Below are 20,691 nucleotides of genomic sequence, written 5' to 3'. Positions count from 1 at the left end.
CCTCTTGAGCAACATTTTAAAGAACCAATAGCCTTTTATTAGGGGAAGAAATAAGGGAGGGGGCACGAGAGGCAGAGGCAACACCAGGATGAGATAAGCTTCCATGCCTGACCAACCAAACACAGGTAGTTTTGAATGCTGGGCATACTGTGTGGGGATAAGGCCCGAGGTGCATTTTCCAAGCTTGAGTGATCACTCTGTGGCAATTTTGGTGTTTTCTTCCATTTTTTATTTTTTTTTTTACTATTTTGTAGCTAAAATACTTAATGAAGTCCTTACTAAAATAGTCCTATACAGCCATGAAACTGAAACTAATTTTAAAACAAAATTTAAGCAAAACAGTATGAGTGATATATGAGGGCAAGTATACTATGAGAGATGATATGGGTTTGTTGACACTAAATCTTCAGTCCTGGTGTCAATAGTAGAAATGTTTGGCCTTTATCCAGTTGTATATTCAATAACTTTCTGCATTTTGACTTCAGTAATATTGATGCGGAAAATGTCTGTTGTACAACATAGAATCGAACAAATCAAATTTTTATTTCTAACATGGGGTAATCAAGCTTCATACTGAAGCTGAAGTCTTCCACCCAGCAGTTCTTGAATGCTGGTTTTAATGAGGCAACAACCCAGTAAAACTGGTGTTGTTCTCTTGAATTGTTCTGTTGGCATTAAAGAGATATGCATTTTGTGAGGACCTAATCATGTTTTTTCTGGAACTGGAGACATAAGCTGCTTCAGTGCACAATTCACAACTGGGTTACTTGCTAATAAACAGCCAGTTGACTTGCATGAGATAGGGTCTGAGTAGCAAAGCAGCAGCTTGCAGGTTTACTGCAGTCCCAAGTTACTGCTGTGGCCCAAGCCCTTCTGAGTTCTGCAAACCACACTCAGCTCCAATGGTGAGGAGAGGCCCTCATTCTCCAACCGCTTTGTTTCAGTTTGAATCATTGAGAAGCTTTCACTGGTGGCACGTGACTTTATTTGGAACAGATCTAATTTTAATCCTGGAACAGAGGAGGCAGAAGTTGATTATAAGGTAGTCATTCATATAGCCATAAGTCTATATTTTTCTAAATTATAAAAATGAAAATTTGGAAAATATATTATAAGAATAATTCCAGACCCCTGAGAGTGGAACTCTCAGTTTGGAAGCACTGTGCATTTTGGAAAGATTGTTCTCCTAGCAGAATGGTACATGGTTGATGGGAAAAGGGGAGTGTGAAGGCAATGTACGGAGACCAGCTAGATTTTTCCAAGAGGTAGAACTGTGCATGATGAGAATAGATAAGAGGATGTGTTCAAGCCGCCTTAGAGAGTTCAAGTCCTCAGGTTTTGGTGACTTGAGATGACTGCTGGATTTCTGGCTTGGGACCACTCAGGGAGTGGTTATGACATTCAGAAAAATAGAGTTTAAGAGGCCGAACAGGGCCTTTGGGGAGGTAAAGATGGAAATGCAGGAGCGGAGCATATTGGGTTAGAGGGCTTGGCAGATATCCTGTATTTACTTGGCTTTGTTGGTAGGAACTACAGCTAAAAGGCTGGCTATAGGTAGACTTGGGAGTCCTGGGCTAGAATGGACAACTTCATTCCGTCTCTAGTGTTTGGAGCTTCTGGCAGCCTACACAGGCATCTCTATTGCAGTCTGATCAACATGCGCTTGCAATTTGCCAGATACAGCTTCTCCCCAGTCCCAGGGGATGGCCGGCCTCTACTCAGTCCACTCTTTCCCATCATTGTCCTGGGAAGAGATCCATACACTTCCCCCAACTATCCATGCTCACACATGCACACTCTGATTTTTCTTTCCTTTTAGTGAGAACAAGCAAAGATTATAGAACAATATTTATGTATAATTCTTGTGTGACCTCTTAGTGATGATCCTCTGCTAATCATAATAAAAGATTTCCTCACATAATCCCTAACTCCTTGAGCTTTAAAACTATCGTTTGCTGAAATGTTTCTTTACATCGAAACAGGTCTGAGTACTCATTAACCACATAGTTAAGAAAGTTACCTCCATAAGACCTTATCCCAGTGTTGTGGTTGGGTTTGTAAATAATTAACAACCAGCTCTTCTGTCTTAAAAGACAAAAGAGCAAACACACCTCTCCAGCTCTGATTTGTACCCTTTGCCAAACCCTATGGTATAAATCCTACCACCATCACTGATTTCAGCTACCCACGTGCTGACGTCCCTGAAGCCAGAGTTGGGAGCTCTAGGGAGCTGCTCCAAGTTGGTTCCATAGACCACAGCCTTTGCCACAGAAGGGCTTCTTTTTCCACAAGGGATCCTGGGATTTCTTTCCTCTGAGCATTTAAATACATGCTTGAACGATTTTCTTTATCCACGTCCATCTGGAACGAGTGCGTGTTTCAACTCCCAAGAGGACAGTTTCTAGCAGCGGCTCCCTCACCCTGTTCAGAGTGAACAGATGGCAGCACCTGACATTTGGAACATTATCTGATCCTCACAGGGTTCTGGCAGAGCTGAAAGTAAATGAGCTGAAATTTGCCAGAGGTTCCTCTGAGGCCTGTGTGTCACTTCTATAAAGATTTCTTTTATTGGCTTGAATGGTAGAGGTACAGAGAAAAAGAAAGAGATCTTCCATCCACTGGTTCAGTCCCAGAATGGCTTCAACCGCTGTGGGTTGGGCCAGGCCAAAGCCAGGCGCCTGGAACTGCATCCAGGTCTCCCACGGGCACTTGGGCCATCTTCTGCCGCCTCCCCCAGGCATTAGCAGGGGATGAGAAGTAGAGCAGACTGACACTCAATGCTCGTGTGAACCTGCTGCTCACCAGCACCGGCCCCTGTGCATTGCCTCTTTTGCTGTGATTGAGTTATTCTGATCCCTGGGTGCCTTTCTCACTTCAGAGAAAACTGCCAGCAGACTCCAGGGTTCCTCAAGCCTCAGATCTGGTGTACACGGTCAGCGCGCAGGAGTACTGGCAAGGGGCTCTCCTCACCGAGGAAGAAACTGGTAACTTGTACATTTTTAACCCTGATCACTAAAACTCAACGCTGATCTTGGCTGTCTGAATTCCAGGCTCTAGAACTTTCTTGTGGCATACAAATTGTGGGGCCACGATTTCACTGTTCCCCAAATCTTACCCAGGTTTTATACCTACTTCTCTCTCTGCATTGCTGTGGTACCTGGACCCACAGCTGCACCCCTCCAGATCTTAGCATGGGTTGGTAAAGATCAAGGGTGTCAAGTTGTTTTTTTTCTTGATATTTGGCTTGAGATTCCTCATGCATCCAGCAGCTAGTATCAGAAATATTTTCTGAGAGTCTATTGTATGGCTTGTGTTTAAGAGCGATAAAGTAGAAGGCATAGCCCCTTTCTTCAGAGAACTTAGCCTGTGGTAATACCAAGAGCAAAAATTAAAGCAAAAAGAAGGGTTAGTTAAATGGTGCTGACTGAGAGTCCAAGAGGTCAGAACATTTAGAGGTGGGTGGACTTGAGGGCTCTGTGACAGCTAGGTGAGCAGGAAGGATCAGAGCCAGTCTTTATTCTGAATTTAGAATAACCAAGAGATGCATGCATTTTACTAGACACATACTTATTTCACTGAAAGTTAAGGAGCAGAAGGCCTGATACCTTCAAAGAAAATGAGGGAGTAGCTCGAACAAGGGTATGAAAGACAAAATTGCCATGCACAGGAATGAGGGGGAAAGTAGGATGGCATCTGTTATCCTCTGACTGACAATGGGCACATTTCTGATCTAGACTCCCATGTGTAGGAGGTTCTTGTTCCTTTCTACAGCAAGCATGGATTAGTCTGATGTTAACATGTATTTAATATAGACAGAGAAATCCAGCAAGACCAAGGAGCTAAGACTGTAGGAATGGGAGCACCCTGGGTCCAAAACAAAGTGTTCATTTTTAAAAACCATGCTGGCCTTTGCTATGTAGTTTGTTTTATACAACTAAATAGAATTCATACTCAGTGTTGTTGATCTGCCGGTCATTATTGCTGATCCAGGCATGAATAATACTTCTTCCAGAGAGGCTGGTTTAGGAGGCAACTGGCCCTCGTGGGACCTCGACTGCACTATTCATTGATCATTCAACTTTTATGAATTCTGTTGACTACGAACTCCTGGCCTTTTAACATTGTCCATGTGGCCTGTGAATTCCAGAAATCCCCAAGTTAAGAGAATACATCCGGAAAAGGCTCCTGGACAAGAAGAGGAGGCTGGTGACCAAGTACGTTACTGAAGCCTTCGGCCTGTTGCTCCTCACGGACAGCCTCAGCTCCACAGAACGCCTGCTGGTAGGGAGGACTCCTGGATGTGGGTTCTCTCCCTGTGCCCCACTGGGGACCCTGGATGTGGGTTCTCTCCCTGTGCCCTGCTGGGGGACCCTGGATCTGGGTTCTCTCCCTGTGCCCCGCTGGGGGACCCTGGATGTGGGTTCTCTCCCTGTGTCTCACTGGGGACCCTGGATGTGGGTTCTCTCCCTGTGCCCCGCTGGGGGACCCTGGATGTGGGTTCTCTCCCTGTGCCCCGCTGGGGGACCCTGGATGTGGGTTCTCTCCCTGTGCCCCGCTGGGGGACCCTGGATGTGGGTTCTTTCTCTGTGCCCCACTGGGGACCCTGGATGTGGGTTCTCTCCCTGTGCCCTGCTGGGGGACCCTGGATGTGGGTTCTCTTCCTATGCCCTGCTGGGGGACCCTGGATGTGGGTTCTCTCCCTGTGCCCCGCTGGGGGACCCTGGATGTGGGTTCTTTCTCTGTGCCCCACTGGGGACCCTGGATGTGGGTTCTCTTCCTATGCCCTGCTGGGGGACCCTGGATGTGGGTTCTCTTCCTGTGCCCTGCTGGGGGACCCTGGATGTGGGTTCTCTTCCTATGCCCTGCTGGGGGACCCTGGATGTGGGTTCTCTCCCTGTGCCCTGCTGGGGGACCCTGGATGTGGGTTCTCTTCCTATGCCCTGCTGGGGGACCCTGGATGTGGGTTCTCTCCCTTCCCCCTGGACAGGATATTTTCTTATATGAAGTTAGAAAATTGACTTCTGAGATTTTTTTTCTTTTCATATCAAAGAACAGTACAAAGCTGAGACAGTCCAAGAGGACCAAAAAGGTATTAAAAAGGTTAAAGTCATAACATTTGGGTTCAAGAGAAAGTAATACTATTTTACCTGGATGGATGATCTGTAAGGAAAATACATAATAACCACTTCCGTCTCTGCTGAGACGTAAACAACATCGAATGTGTCTAAGGGAGTGATTAGGTTTCCTTTCTAATAGACTCAGACAATTCTTGCTTACCTTGAAGAGGGATTTTGACACCTACAAAAAAACCTTACCTGTCTCTGGATTTCCCTCATGACCTGGTGCTGTCAGAATCTCAAACTCAGAGCAGCGGCATAGTAAAATCATGGAAGAAGGGAACTGGGAGCTTAGATCTTTACACTGTTTAGATCACAGTAAAAAATCACTTTTCTTAGAGCAATGAATAAATATCTCTTTGAGGATGACTTTTTAACCTTTATATAAGAAATGTAAACTGCTAGATCAGAGGTCTGGGGGCTTAGAAGGAAAATCTGAAGCTGCCACCAATTGCCGCCTGCTCAGTTTTATTTGTAAGACACAAAAGATACAAACAGATATGATCAGACCCTATATACAAATAGAATTATGTCCACAACCCAGCAAGCAACCCAGGAAACCAAGCCCTTATCTGTGATCAACAGCCCACTGGATTGCTGTGCCTAGCAACGCTCCAGGAAGCTTAAGAATAATTCTGTAACAATCAATAACTCCCCTAACTCTTGTCTACGCTTCCAGCTAGCCAGAGAGAGCCAAATGCGTTCCCCTAGCCAGTCATATGGGATATCCTGCTTACAGTTCACCTGCCTTCAGCGCCCTGTGCCAACAGTTGCCAGTCAGGGCCCACTTGAAGCCTCCCCTTTTCTGCCCTCTAAAGCTTTGCCGCTCTTCTGCTTGCCTTTTGACTTTCTGCCCAATTCAAGCAAGCTCTGGATAAATACCCTGAGCTCTTCTCACCTGGCGCATCCTGATTGTTTCCTCACTTGTCATCACTCATCAGATTTATGCAAATTACCTGATTTCTTTTTTTTTTATTTATTAAACTTTTATTTAATGAATATAAATTTCCAAAGTACAGCTTATGAATTACAATGCCTTCCCCCCTCCCATAACTTCCCTCCCACCCGCAACCCTCCCCTTTCCCGCTCCCTCTCCCCTTCCATTCACATCAAGATTCATTTTCAATTCTCTTTATATACAGAAGATCAGTTCAGTATATATTAAGTAAAGATTTCAACAGTTTGCCCCCATATAGCAACACAAAGTGAAAAAAATACTGTTTGAGTACTAGTTATAGCATTAAATCAAAATGTATAGCACATTAAAGACAGAGATCCTACATAATATTTTTTTAAAAATTAATTAATTTTCATGCCATTTCCAATTTAACACCAGGTTTTTTTTTTCATTTCCAATTATCTTTATATACAGAAGATCGATTCAGTATATAATTAGTAAAGATTTCATCAGTTTGCACCCACACAGAAACACAAAGTGTAAAAATACTGTTTCAGTACTAGTTATAACATCACTGCACATTAGACAACAAAATTACCTGATTTCTAACTATGCTGTAACAGGAAAGGGCTAGAGAAATGTCAGCAGTAGCCTCCATGAGAGGTCAAGGGACTGGTTCTAGAATGAGGGGTGACCCTGGGCGACAGCAAGGAGAGGCAGACGCTGCAGACTGGACTTGCACGTCAAAGCAAGAAATGCCACCTGGGAAAACTTTACGGTTTGGGCCAAATGCCTATGTATAAAAGTGGCACATAGGGAAAAATTCACTTTTTCATCCTCTTTCTAATACGCTGCTTTGATCTAGTTATACATGCTGAAAACAAACAAAACCCCTGGAATCAGATTTTTCTAAATCAACTCTTACCTCTGAAATAGCTGGGGAAGGGTTTGACCTTTTAACTTCCTGACAAAGTTCTTCAGGGCGAAGTCTGCCTCTCTGCCCAGTGCGAGATTGCTTTTGGAAGTGCTGATGGAAAACCAATCAGATGTGATGCTCTGTGTGGTTGGTTTATTTTGCAAACACAAGGACCAGGCATTATGCAAGTGCCTGCCCCATGTGCACTTCTTTCCCAGCACAGATGCAACCTGAGTAAGGGCTCACTTTCGTTTTCAGCCAGACTGGGCCTTAGAAGACAGGGGAGGGAGGGTGTGTGGGAGTGTTGGTTGACATTTCTGAGATTGCCTTCTAAAGGGGCTGCCCACAGCTTTCCCCAAAATCCTTTGGCCTGAGCTATTGGTCTTAGTTCTTTGATGAAAAATTGGAAGGCAAGCGTTTTGTCATCAGTCCCTTGGAATTCTGAAAAATCAAACCAAACACTGCATGTGATTGATCATTTTTTAAAGACTGTAACTCAAACCCACAGTTCCCAATTGGAGAAGTTAGTGGTTCTGAATGAGTTCTTGTTATTTTCAAGAATCAGTAGGAAGTGGATCATGACAGCTCCATGTCGAGTGTGTCCTGCATTTATTCATACTGCGCTTCAGCTTCTCCCTTCTGTATTGGGCTTTCGTTCCTGGTTCTTCCCTTTCTTCTTATTCTTGCATCTCTTCAGCCAGGGTTCATGGAGCGTGGGGCATTGTGAGAATCTCGCCTGTAGGTTTTCTTGCCATGACTTCTTTTTCTAATTTCATTTTGCCCACCCTCCATGTCACCAAGCATTCAAAAGAATCTCAAGAGCACTCTGGGGGAAAACACTCAGTGATGAAAACTAGGAAAATGCCCCACATGGCCTGTGAAGTTAAGGAGTCTCCCCAAACTCAAAAACCCATCAGCTCTAAGAGCCATGGTGCTTTAGGGTTTGAGGTTATTTTTGAGATTGGCCAGCACAATTTACTTACTTTGAAAGATGGTGCAGTTGAGAACCGGAGAAGTTAAGCCACCTGTATTAGGTCACACATTGTTTGAAGACCTAGTTCTGTCAGTTTGGATGGAAAGTTATAAACCTGTATCATCTAGCAGTTTCTCTGTGCCACTCATTCACGCCATTGTGCCACATCCTTGTGTAAACAAACATGAGTAACAGTCTGTCCCCTTAGCACGCTCCTGGGCCAGAGGAGGAGACATACGGAGTGAGAGAGCCATCACATAGCTGGAGGAATACAGTAACACAGAAGAGCACAAAGTGGGATAGGAGCCCAGCAGAGAGCCTGAACTGTGCCCAGGGAGTCAGGGAAAACATCATATGGGAAGTGACTTTTGAGCTTTGTCTTGAAGGGTGAGAAGGTGGGAACAGCATGTGCAAAGGCACAGAGGTCACAAATGGGACCTGACATTGAGGAAATGGTGGCGAGTTCAGGAGCAGTTATCCAGCAGGGTGTGTCAAACAGAGAGTGCTGCTGGAGAGGTCGGTTGAGTCTTGGCCATGAAGGGCCGTAAGTGGCAGGCGAGGAAGTATGGTCTCCATCTGCTGCAGGCGCTATGGAGGCTGCCAGCATTCCCACACAGAATAACACTAGGAGTTAGTTCCAAGTTTCCAACCTAGAGGTCAAGTCTGTCCTGATGGCCACTCTCATGTATTACTTGAATACAATCATGCATCACAAATGCCAGGGATGCGTTCTGAGAAATGTGTTGCAGCCCATTTAGTTGTCGTGTGAACATCATAGAGTGTACTTACATAAGCCCAGATGGTATAGCCTACTAAACACTTAGGCTGTATTACAATCTTATGGGAAAGCTGTTACATATGCAATCTGTCATTGATGGAAACATTGTTAAGTGAAGTATGACTATACTTTTCTTGGAAAAAGTGACCACTGCTTTATTTTTGTGTCCGTGAGCTTCGCTGTACAAAGTGTTGTTCAGGACCCAAGAGGCCCTGGGGGCATCACCTGGGAGCTGGACAGAAATGCAGAATCCCAGGCCCTCAGGTTTTAACAAGGTCTCCCGGTGATTTGTATGTGCATTAACATTTGAGAAACACCATTCTCCAAAACTGCTTTCTGCAAAACTGAAGCTCATTAAATATTTGTCACATTGGATGTTATTAGAAAAATCTGTTTTAGTAACGACTGCATTTTTATGTGGATGGTTACTTCCCCCAAACAGCTTTATGGATTTTACACCGGAAATAAGTTGCAGATGACAGATATGTGTTTTATTGGCCAGTCCCACGAAGCCTCAAGGGGTCTGGGCACTGAGGGATGCCTTCCTTATGGGGACAGTAAGGGGGAGTCAACTCTGGGTGATAAGCTCAAGCTCAACCTTGTACTGGTGACAAAAGAAGCAAAATTTGCAAACTTTGGAGGAGGGGGTGACCTCACGCTCCTCGTGTCCTCATTCTGTCCCTAGAACGAACACTTGCACATGAGTGGCCTGCGGAGATTTGTGGAAGAGAAGATAGAGCTGCTGGAGAAGGCCATCGAACAGTGCTTTGCCCACATGGAGCAGCCTCTGCGAGAAGGCGTCAGGATAGCCAGGGCTTCGTACCGGCACATCCTGGGGGCCTTCCTCGTGGTGAGTGACCTCTCCAGAGAACCCTTGTGCTATCCCTCAAGATCCACTTGATCCACAAGCTCCCTTTTCATTCTCCATTGCTCTTAGAAGAAATAGAGAGTAGGAAAGAAGGAAGAGTTCATGTAGAAAAGCACAGGTAGGGTACTGTTCACCTGTGTGTTGCAGGGACCAAGGAAAGTAGGTAGTTCAGCTGACACAGAGTTGGAATTTAGGATCTGAGGGCCTTGGCTTTGAGAGCCAGCTCTGCCAGACATCCACTGCAGAGCCCTGGACGAGAGTTCCAACCCATGGAAGGCCCTAGACTCTCCTCAAACACTCCTGATGATCCCTTCTGTAAAATGAGGATGCTCAGTGCTTGCCCTCCCTATCTTGTGACATTCTCGTCAGTATTGAGTGGACTGCAGAATAAGAAAACATCTTGTAACCACATACTTGGCACGCAATTTCTTAATGAGTTGAGTGGAGGTTCTGAGGGATGAAATTATAAATGCAAAGCAGTATTTATCAAAGATCAAGGGATAGGAAGAGCAGCCTGTTGTATTCATTTGCTTGGATTGCCATAACAAAACACCAGAGACCACGTGGCTTACACAACTGAAGTTATTTTCTCATAGTTCTGGAGGTTGGAAGTCCAAGTCCAAGATCGAGGTGTCAGCAACTACTTCATTCTGAGACTTCCCTGTTTGACTTGCAGGTGGCCAACTTCTCCCTCTGTCCTCATGGTCTTTGCTCTGAGCAAGTATACTGGTATCTCGCTTCACCCATAGGGACATCAGTATTGTTTGATTAGGAACCCACTCTATGCCCTTATTTAACCTTAATTACCCCCATAAAAACCCTCTCAAATTAAATCACAGTGGAAGGTAGGGCTTTTGGTGGGGCGGGGGGACAATTCAGTCCATAGTGCCCAAAATGAGTAAGGGATGATAGACAAACCGTGTGTGCCTAGTGCTGGGAATGCCATGCAGATAGTGTGCTGTTATTTTTTTTTTTATGTGGTTGTTTTTAATATGAGTTGCAAAGCTGGACACAGCAGAGAAAAATGTGTGACAAGGTTAAGTATAAAGGAATTCTTAGATTTCTGTAGGCATTTCCAACCCATGGATTTTTTTTTAAGTATGCAGCCTTTTCTAGATGTTATTGTTGTATTTGTTGTAAAAGCTTGTTTCAGTATCTAGATTCACAGATATGCATGTGGCAGTTAGGGTGACAGGGAAGTGGGAGATACCTCTGGTATAAAGCGTCGAGAACTGGAAGCTGAACGTGTGAATAAGCCAGTATGATGCTGGGGCCACTGGGGCAGGCTATCGGTGTTGGGGCACAGATGATGGAAGCTACGGTGTCTCCCACATGGTGGGGCAGGTGGCTGAATATCTGTGTGTGTAGTTTGCAGGCATACATGCCTGTGTTCAACAAACATGTGTGACATACTTATGCGAGTACCAGATATTTTATAGTGTCTTAGCCAGTCCTCACAATAATTCTTTGTGGAGAGCACTCATATTTTATTTTACAGCCTCTGAGAGGTGGCATACCTTTTACACAGCCACACATGGACTCCACCTCTAACTTGGGCCTATCTTCTACCTTAGAACCTGAAACATACAACTCCTAGACTTGCCTGCTGTGTCTCCTACACTGTGCTCTGCACACTATCTTAGCTACTTGTAATTGCCCTCAAGTTGTCTGGTTGACATTTGTATGTCCCCAGGGAAGTAAATTTTGGTGCATTCATCCATATAACCAAGACTACTGAATAGAAGGCACAGGTGGTAAGAGGTGGTGTGGACCCACACGGGTCCCCATCTGCCGACTCTGTGACCATGGACAAGTCATCTAACCTCTCTGTGCCTCCTTTCCCTCCTCTGCCAAGTGAGGACCGTCGTACGCTGGCGTAGAGTTGCTGAAGTAATGCATGTAAGGCCACTCTCGTGGGTGTGAGTGGAGCTGTCAGTGGAAGGAGAGTGTTCAGTAAGTCAACTGTTACTACTTTTAGGCCTGGGGAACTGAGAGATGATCCAAATAGTCTGTGCACAGAGGAGTTGCAGAACCACGCAGAGAACGGTAATAAAAGGTGGGATGTTGCCGGAGACCACAGGAGAGCCATGAAGTTCTCCAACTGTGCAGAGGAGCAAGGCTGCTCTGGTGGGGCGGTGGCAAGTTGGAATCTTTTGGCTGCAAGTCAAAGTCTCTAACTCAAGTCAGCCAAAACCATAAGGAAGCGTGTCAGCCCATATGACCAAAGATCCAGAGGAAGAGGGGGCTAGGGTGAGGGACACGGAAGCCGGGGGCCTGGGCTCTGCTCCTCTGCTGTCCCTTGTTCTTCTCCATGTGTGGGCCTTGTTGCCGTGATGGCAAAAGTGCCATCACTGTTGTGGGATTCACATCTGTACACCATAAGCTCTGGAGCAACACTTGTCAAACTCAGCATTACTGACATTTGGGACTGGATCTTTCTTTGTCGTGAGGGGCTGTGCTGTGAGATGTAGGATTTTCAATATTCCCTGGCTTTTACTGTCTAGATCCTGATGGTCTCCTCCACTCTTCCGCAGTGAGAGAATCGCTCCGAGCCGAGAACCATTGGTCTGGAATGGGGGCAGGGGGAGGGCCATCCTTGACTCTTTCCCGTAAGAGTGAAAACCTTCTTCATAGACATTCTTCTGTTTTGTTGGCTCTGGCTGGGTCACTTGCCTATTTCTAAACCATCCCTGCTGAATAGCTTAGGTCTGTGTTATATCCCCCATCCCAGTGTCTGGGATAGAGTTAATTCCCTGTAGAACAGGGGGAGGTGGGGGACAGCTGAAACTACCAGCAGGAGGGAAAATGGATGACACAAAGGAATGCCAGGGGATGTTAGGGGACAATCCTTCTAGAAAGAGTGATACTGGAGCCCATCCTCAAAAGATCAGTGGTGTTTCCATAGGCTGAGGAGTGGAGGGGAAGGCTAAGCATTCTGAGAAAGGAAGGATAAAACACATTTGGGAGCTCATGCATGAACTTTTCCAACTGTCACTTGAATTTTTTTTTTATTTCTCAGTAAGAAAACCAAGCCAGGAAAGTTTGTTAAAGAGGAAATAATCGGGTGATCCTGAGAGTGTGAGAAGAAATTATGATGAGGAAAAGGCCACTGGGTCCGACCGTTGAGAGTATTCATGGGTGACTGGTCAGCAGCCTCCAAGGTGGTCCTTGAGCATCCTCACCCATGGTGTCCTCTCCTGGTGGAGTTTCCTCCCTCGCGGAGTCAGGCTGATCTTTGTGACCAGGAGAAGGCTGCAGGGGTGAAGGATGTGGCATCTGCGCTAGTCATCAAGGGCCCCTGAGGCCTCCATGGCGGCACTTGGACCACTAACTCAGGGGGAGGTCAGCTTGTGTGTGTGGGAATCAAGACACTGTGGGGCCGGTGCTGTGTCATAGTGGACTAAGCCTCTGCCTGTGGCACGGGCATCCCATATGGGTGCCGGTTCATGCCCCGGCTGCTCCTCTTCCAACCCAACTGTCTGCTGTTGGCCTGGGAAATCAGTAGAAGATGGCCCAAGTCCTTGGGCCCCTGTACCCACATGGGGTACCTGGAAGAAGCTCCTGGCTCCTGGCTTTGGATCAGTTCAGCTCTGGCTGTTGGGGCAATTTGGGGAGTGAACCAGAGGATGGAAGACCTCTCTCTGTCTCTCCCTCTCTTTGCTGTAACTCTACTTCTCAAATAAACAAATAAACCTTTAAAAAATAGAAACTGTGTGGAGAAGCCCATATGGAGAGGAGCAAAGGCCTGCCTCCCACTCCATCCCACTCCCCCATCCTGGGGCCAGTAGCCAATATCAACTTGCCAGCTGTATGTTTTTGGAAGCAAATCCTCTAGCCCCATTCAGATGACTGTAACTCAGCTATGCCCAGGTGAACCTGGTCAGAAGCCCTGAGCCAGAGTGCCTGGCCACACCATCCCAAGTCCTGATTCACAGAGGGACTAGGGAGGGGATTAAGAGGAGAGAAAGGCACACACACACACACACAGGGAGAGAGAGAAGGATTAGAGAGAGAGAATTACTGCTTGCTTTAAGTTCTTCTACTTGTATATTGGGGAAATCTGCTTCATAGCAATGAACAACTAAGAGACTCTAGAGAGAACTATTTCCATTTGACAATGAAGATCCCATGTCACAAAAGGTGAATGAGTGGTGTGAAAGGATGAAGACACAAACCACTCCTCTGAGCCAGGCTGCTAGGGAACGGAAGGAACCACAGAAGCCATCTTTTATTTTATTTTATTTTATTTTTAAGATTTATTTATTTAAAAGGCAGACTTACAGAGAGACAGAGAGGGGGAGAGAGAGTGTGTTCTTTCATCTGCTGGTTCACTCTCTGCATGGCTGCAATGGCTAGGGCTGGACCAGACTGAAGCCAGAAGCCAGGAGCTTTTTCCAGGCCTCTCACGTGGGTGCAGGCCCCTGAGCGCTTGGGCCATCTTCCGCTGCTTTTCCAGGCCATAGCAGAGAGCTGGATCAGAAGTGGAGCAGCTGGCATATGAACTGGCACCCATACAGGATGCCAGCACTGCAGGCATAGGCTTAACACACTGTACCACATTGCCAGTCCCATGGGAACCATCTTCAAGATTTCATTCACCCTGTAATGACTTGCTTCCCCGTAACTACAAATGTGCAAGGCGTTCCTATCCACAAAGCAATGCTCCTTTGTTTTTTTTAAGTTTTGTTTCTTTACTTAAAAAAATAACAAAGAAGCAGACAGAGATAGACAGGTACATACATACATACATACATACATACATGGAGATTGATCTTCCATCTGCTGATTCACTTCCCAACTGGCCACAATAGCCAGGTCTGAGCCAGGCTGAAGACCAGGGCCAGGAACTCCATCTTGGTCTCCCCACATGGGTGCCAAGAGCACAGATACTTGGGCTATCTTCTATTGCTTTGCCAGGTACATTAACAGGGAGCTGGATCTGAAGCAGAACAATCAGGGCTTGAACCAGGGCTCACATGGTATATCACTGTCCCAAGTGGCAGCTTGACCTGCTATGCCACAGCATCAGCCCCTAAAGATTCCTTTGTGATCAGAAATTGGATCAAACATTTATATGCTGAATCACAGCATTGTGTAACGTAGTAAAATGTATAAAAAACAAAAAAGAGGCTGGTATTGTATAGTAGGTTAAATTACCACCTGTAATTCCAGCATCCTATATGAGCATTGGGTCAACTCCCAGCTGCTCCACTTCAGCCCCATCTCCCTGCTAAAGTGCCTGGGAAGGCAGTTGAAGATGACCCAAGTACTTGGGCCCCTGCCACCTACAGGGGAGACCTGGATGAAGTTCCTGGCTCCTGACTTTGGCCTGGCCTAGCCCCTGCTGTTGCAGCCATTTGGGAGAGTAAACCAGTGGATGCAAGATCTCTCTTCCTGTCTCTCCCTTTCTTTCTAACCCTCTGCCTTTCAAATAAATAAATAAATCTTTAAAAAAAAACCCAAAAGAATAGCAAAATGAATTATTCAGAATCCAAGTGATGTTGTATTATGTTTAAAATGATTTTTTAGAATGCATTTAGAGTGATTTGGGATACTCTCATGGTGTAATATTAAGTGAAAAAGGCAGAATATATTCATATAGTATTATGCCAATTATATCATGATATGTAGGCATTAAATTAAAACATATTCCCTTAGAACATGCCATTGGCTATAGATCATGAAATCCGCTACTGAAATTCTGGTCAGTGTCAATATATTTTTATTCTCTTCACTAAGATAACCACTTAGCTAAAGTTGATTGTCTCTTATACCTCTCCCTTTATGTTTTCCTCTGATTTTGAATTTATGTCCCTAGGAAAAACTGTCACCAAGATATAACAACCAAAATGCATGTCATTCAATTTTTAGCAAAAAGGGAGCCAGTATGGTGGTATAGCAGATTAGGCATCTCATAAGGGTGCTAGTTTGGGTCCTGGCTGCTCCACTTCCCATCCAACTCCCTACTAATGCACCTGGGAAAACCGCAAAGGATGACCCAAGTGTTTGGGCCCCTGCTAACCACATGAGAGACCTGGATGAAGCTCCTGGCTTTGGCCTGGCCCAGCCCTGGCTGTTGTAACCATTTGGGGAGTGAACCAGCAGTTGGAAGATCTCTCTCTTTGTCTTGCTCTCTCTCTCCCTCTGTCTCTGTAACTCTGCATTTCACATAAATAAATCTTAAAATAATAGCAAAAATGTGAAATTTGAACTATCTGTAGAGAACCTAAGACATTTACATATTGTAGGGCTATAACAGACACTACTCATTCATTCATTTTGTAACTTCTCATTTAGCAAATATTTATGATGGATTACATAAGTCTTTGCCAGATGTTGAGAGCATAAAAATGGAAGTGATGTTGTACCTGATCTCAATGAGCTGGTGGTCTTGTGTCAGCAGCTGACCCATGAGCAAATTAGCATGTACAAAATGGTGTGAGAAGGGTTGTGATCTGCGTGGGCCCAGGGTACTCTGGAAACCCAGGGCAAGGGGCACCTAGCCAGGCTGGAGGCATGACTCCAGGCTTCCCTGTCTTGCTTACTCATGTATTTAAAGATCATTTTTGTCTCTTCTCTCTCCTGTGATTCTTGGTAGTAGCCTTTGGCCCAAGACAATGTAATTCTGATCCTGTGACCTTCTAGTTAATGCCTGTTAACTCTGCTAATTTACTATTTGCTTACCTAGAGGAGTAAAGGAAACCAAGGTTTTCACCAGACTCTGAAAGCTGTTTGCTTGAAGAATGGCATCTATGCCTCGCGGACCCTGCCACGGATTGACCTAAACGAAGCCATCACGCAGCCTATCTATGACCAGATCGACCCCGTCTTCGGAGGCATTTTCAGGTAAAGGGTCTTTCATCTCGCTGCTTTGTGGATGCACTTCTGGCGCACTGAGTGAGTCTCTGCTGTAAGAATTTATGCTTTGGCTCTGGAAGTGTAAAGAGTAGCTGTAACCTGAGTGGGAAAGCCGAGCCCTTGGCAAAGCACAAAAGCCTTTTTGGTTTGGTTTCCTTCAGAATTTCCCGTGGTGACCTGGAGTACACATTGAGATGTTACTTTCAGACTAATATTATGATTCCCGTTATTTTTCAAATATCTCCTACACACAGCAGAAGATAAATTTTTCTTAGGGATCTGTGCCCAGGACAGGGTATTTTGATTGGAGAGTGTGGGATTAAGCAAACACGGCCTTTAGAACTTTCCCGTGAATGCAGAAAGCAAAAATGGCCCTAGGACTGTTTCTGACACACAGCATCCTCACAACCACAGCGTTGGGCTATGGTGGGTGGGTGGGTGGGTGGGGGACATGGAGAAGCGGGCACCCGTCTTGGTACCCCTCCTCCTTCCTTCCCTGACCTCCAGTTCTTCGCTCCATCAACAGAAACCAAATCTCCCTGTCCCCACATGCATCTGCTTGGTCCCAGTCTCCCTCCTCCTCCCTTGCTCCTTTGTTTCTGCTGCAGCCCTCTCCCACCTTTATTGCCTTTATTAAGTACCCTCAGCGGCCCCCTTTGCTTCCCCTACTTTAATTTATTTTTATTTTAAAATTTCTTTGAGAGGGAGAGGGAGACAGAGAGAGGTCTTTCTTCCATCTACTGATTCACTCCCCAAATACTGACAACAGCCAGGGCTGGCCAAGGTGAAGCCAGGAGTCTAGAATTCCATCTGAGTCTCTCAGATGGGTGGCAGGGGCCCAGGTACTTGAGCCATCACTGCTGCCTCCCGGGGTGGACATTAGCAGGAAGGTGGAATCAGGAGCAGGGTGAGGATGCACACCTAGGCACTCAGATATGGGATGCAGGCATCCTAAGCAGCGACCTAACAGCTTGGCCAAATGCTAGCTCACCACCCACTTTGTTTAAGTGCTTCCTAGATCATGCCATTCCATTTCTATTCACCCACCTCTGTTTATGAGTCTGTAAGATATACCCCAAGTTCCCTAGAATGATGTACACAACATTCCACCTGCCTCCAACTTGCCTTCCAACCTTTCCCACACTGTTGCCTGGTTTCAGCCCGTGGCAGTAGCCAACGTGGCAGGGAGTAAAAAGCGACTGAGATGTCCTGGGCTCTCAGCTAGGCATTTGCTTGCATGATCTCATCAAGTAGTCCCAATAGCCCTACCAAGTGGCACCTGTCTTTTTACAGATGAACAAATGGAGATTGGGAGCTGGGCGACTTTCTCAGGGGAACCCCACCCCTGAGTACTGTGCTGGGGCTTATCCATGGCCTTTAAGTCTTGGCTCTGTAGCCGGCTGCGGCTTGCTCCTGGATCTTCTGCAGCTTCATTCACAGTGTCACTGCACGGGGAATAACTCCTCCACCCTTCACATCCCCAACCCTTTCTCATCTTCTCGGGTCTAGTTCAAGTCCTACCCTTTCAAGTAGAAACACTTTGGCAGTGGAAAGACTATGGATTCTGAGGTTAAAACTGCCTTCAAAGCCTGGCTTTCTCACGTGCCAGCTGCATGACCTTGATCACATCAGCAGTCTTCTCTGACCTCAAGTTTTCCATCTGTAAAAAGGGCGTCATCCACACACTGACTTCCTAAGTTTTTATGTCCAGGGCCTGGCACAGCAAGTGTGTGGTATATTATAGGAATTTGATAACTCTAAGATGTTATTCTCCTTCTTTTATAAATGAATCCAAGGACACTGGCTAGTTTTATGTCCATTTTAGCCCTGTAGTAGCCATCATTATCTCTTAACCTTTTGCGTTGTTTTCTTCCGAAGAGCTGGGACACCCAGTGGCTCGGCTCTGATGCCTCACGTCGATGCTTTTAAGCGCTCCCTGCAGCAGAAAATGATGGAAATCAGCATAAGAAACGGCTGGAAATATGATCGCTGCAAAAACAGTTTCCTGATCCAGGAGGTCGGTTTCTTTTAAAGGAAGGAAGGCAGTGGGATTGGGGAGTGGCTTCCTTCCCAGGCAGGTTTGGAGGCTGCCTGTCCCTCCCCGCTTGTCCCCCCCCGTAGCGTCCAGGGTCTGCATGTTCCCCATAGGAGGTGCTCCATCACAGGATGCGGGTGGAGACTGCCAGGGGGACGGAAGATCCCCAGGCCAGCTCTGTGAGGCAGCAGCCGCAGTCTCTCAGTTCCCGGCAAGTCTTCAAAGTCTCCTTAGATGTAGGAGAACGTGCATCACTCGACACGTGCTCACCAATCTTGCTGTCACTGTGCTGATTGTGTGAAGTAGTATTGTGAGCCATGAAACTTAGAGAAGTAGGTCGCTTTCAGGCTCTTATCCGTGAGTCTCTGTCTTCCAGGGCCAGCCCGAAGCACAAGGCAAGACTAGAGAAATAGTTCATGCCTGCTCCTGGCCCCCCGACGTGGCTCATTCCACGCCCTCCCCCACGCCCGAGTTCAACTCAGCACATATTTGTTGAGCAGCGGGGAGATGCCAGGTCCCGTGGAAGCTCTTAGGGTATACAATTGCTTAAGATGCCCGTGAGAAGCTCACAGCCTGGGTGTATTGATGACGTATTAGTAGCCAACCATGAGATAAGGCAGGGGACATGGTGACTGCACACAGGGATGCGTGACTGCTTCTGTTGGAAGATTGTCACTGACGGCCTTCTGTTCACACGGCTTCTCAGATCAGCGCCATGCTGGGAGGCCTGGAGGGCCACATCTTCAGAAGGAAAAGGAAGCTCTACGAGTCTCTCACCACCTCTGTTCAGAACGACCTGAAGCCCTGTTATGAAGGTGGGGCCCAGGGGTAGCGTTTCCACGCCTCCGGGGTCTTTCTGCCAGCACCGTCAGCATGCGCTTCTGCTGCTGCCCCTCCAAGCACTTGTCCTCCTGCACCCCAAGCCCTCGGAACGCTCTTAGGCTGCAAGTTGAAACCAAGTACAGTCACGGTTCACTTACCGATGCGACCGTGTTCTGCTCACTGGGTTGTGGTGCACACATCATAGAGAGTGCTCACACAGGCCAGGATGGCCACAATGCCACTGGGTGGCACCATTTTATGAGGTCACCATCGTCATCCATCGTTGGCCCGTATGTCCTTATGTGGCACGTGACTGTAATTGCTAGGGTGTGGGGAACCCATTAGGGAACCCTCTGTATCTGTGTTTCCAGTTCTTTCTGCCCACCCTTTGTTTTCATGCCTGCCTCTCCCTTCCATGCTGCCTCTCAGCTGGTTAAACTACAAGCTCCAGCATCCAGTTCCCATTCTTGCTTTAAGTTGCCCGTGAACTCAGTGTCAGGCTCCTCCTTGTTTTGGTGGCCCCGTTATTGGGGGGGGGGGGGGGGGGAGGAGAGATTGTGCGATTTTGTAAGCTTCTGCTTAATTCACTGAACAGGGTAATTAATTTTCTGAGTGAGCGCTATTATCTGAGTGTCGAATGTGTTAAATAATTTTATATAAGTGTGTGTACATATGTGTGCATACGTGTGTGTGCATATATATTTTGTTTGTTTGCTCACCTGCATGCTTTTCTCTCTAATGCCAAGGATTTCTGAGCCAGTCCTTGCTGTAGTGTGACTGTGTCTATTGTTTTTGCCAGAGGCAGCTCACATCACCGGCAAAAAAGCATGCGAGAGAATGAAGGATGTCATCAGAAGAGGCGTGGACCGGCAGGTGGCTGAGGGCATGTTTGAAAGGGCTCAGGAAAGAATGCAGCACCAATTCCAGCAGCTGAAGGTATGCTGTACCCACATTCTGACTCCCAGCCCCAGGGAGGGCCTGGGGGGAGCAAAGGGAGCCGCTGCAGAAGGTGGAGGAAGTAGTGGGCATTTGGACCCAAAGTGGAAACAGGCTAGCACCCACGGTGCCAGGAGAGAAAGCCATGGAACTTGGCATTCTGTCTTTCCTGCCACTGCGTGCTGGCCTTGGCTCCCGCCTGGGGCCGAGACAGCACAAATGCAGTCCCCCAGCTTTCTCCTGTGTCCTTCCTCTTTAATGAGCCATCACTAGAAGCTCGTGATGTGCATTAGCTCATTTAATCTCCAGCAGGTCTGAGGGGGAGGTGCAGGCGTGCCTCTGGGATAGGGTGGATTTGGTTCCAGAACACTGTATTACAGCAAGTATCACAGAAAAGCAACTCGCATGGAATTTTTTATTTCCCAATGCATATAAAAGTTACGTTTGCGTGATACTGTAGTTTCTTGAGTATGCAATAGCATTTTGCAGA

General features: G+C 46.6%; 1 protein-coding gene across 2 annotated transcripts in view; it reads left to right on the top strand.

The window, feature by feature from the left end:
• The window catches only part of NUGGC (nuclear GTPase, germinal center associated), a 52,428-nt gene that overhangs the window by 23,502 nt on the left and 8,235 nt on the right, over nucleotides 1-20,691 (top strand). For both annotated transcript variants that reach the window (XM_062213504.1, XM_062213503.1), the window contains 7 exons: nucleotides 2,879-2,984; nucleotides 4,148-4,281; nucleotides 9,368-9,532; nucleotides 16,239-16,396; nucleotides 18,287-18,425; nucleotides 19,150-19,258; nucleotides 20,065-20,201. In XM_062213504.1, the coding sequence (XP_062069488.1) occupies nucleotides 2,879-2,984; nucleotides 4,148-4,281; nucleotides 9,368-9,532; nucleotides 16,239-16,396; nucleotides 18,287-18,425; nucleotides 19,150-19,258; nucleotides 20,065-20,201 (948 nt within the window). The remainder of the gene's footprint in view (nucleotides 1-2,878; nucleotides 2,985-4,147; nucleotides 4,282-9,367; nucleotides 9,533-16,238; nucleotides 16,397-18,286; nucleotides 18,426-19,149; nucleotides 19,259-20,064; nucleotides 20,202-20,691) is intronic.

This window comes from Lepus europaeus, chromosome 16 (assembly GCF_033115175.1).
Source record: "Lepus europaeus isolate LE1 chromosome 16, mLepTim1.pri, whole genome shotgun sequence".
Taxonomy (NCBI): Eukaryota; Metazoa; Chordata; class Mammalia; order Lagomorpha; family Leporidae; genus Lepus; species Lepus europaeus.
This window is presented reverse-complemented; position numbering and strand designations above follow the sequence as displayed.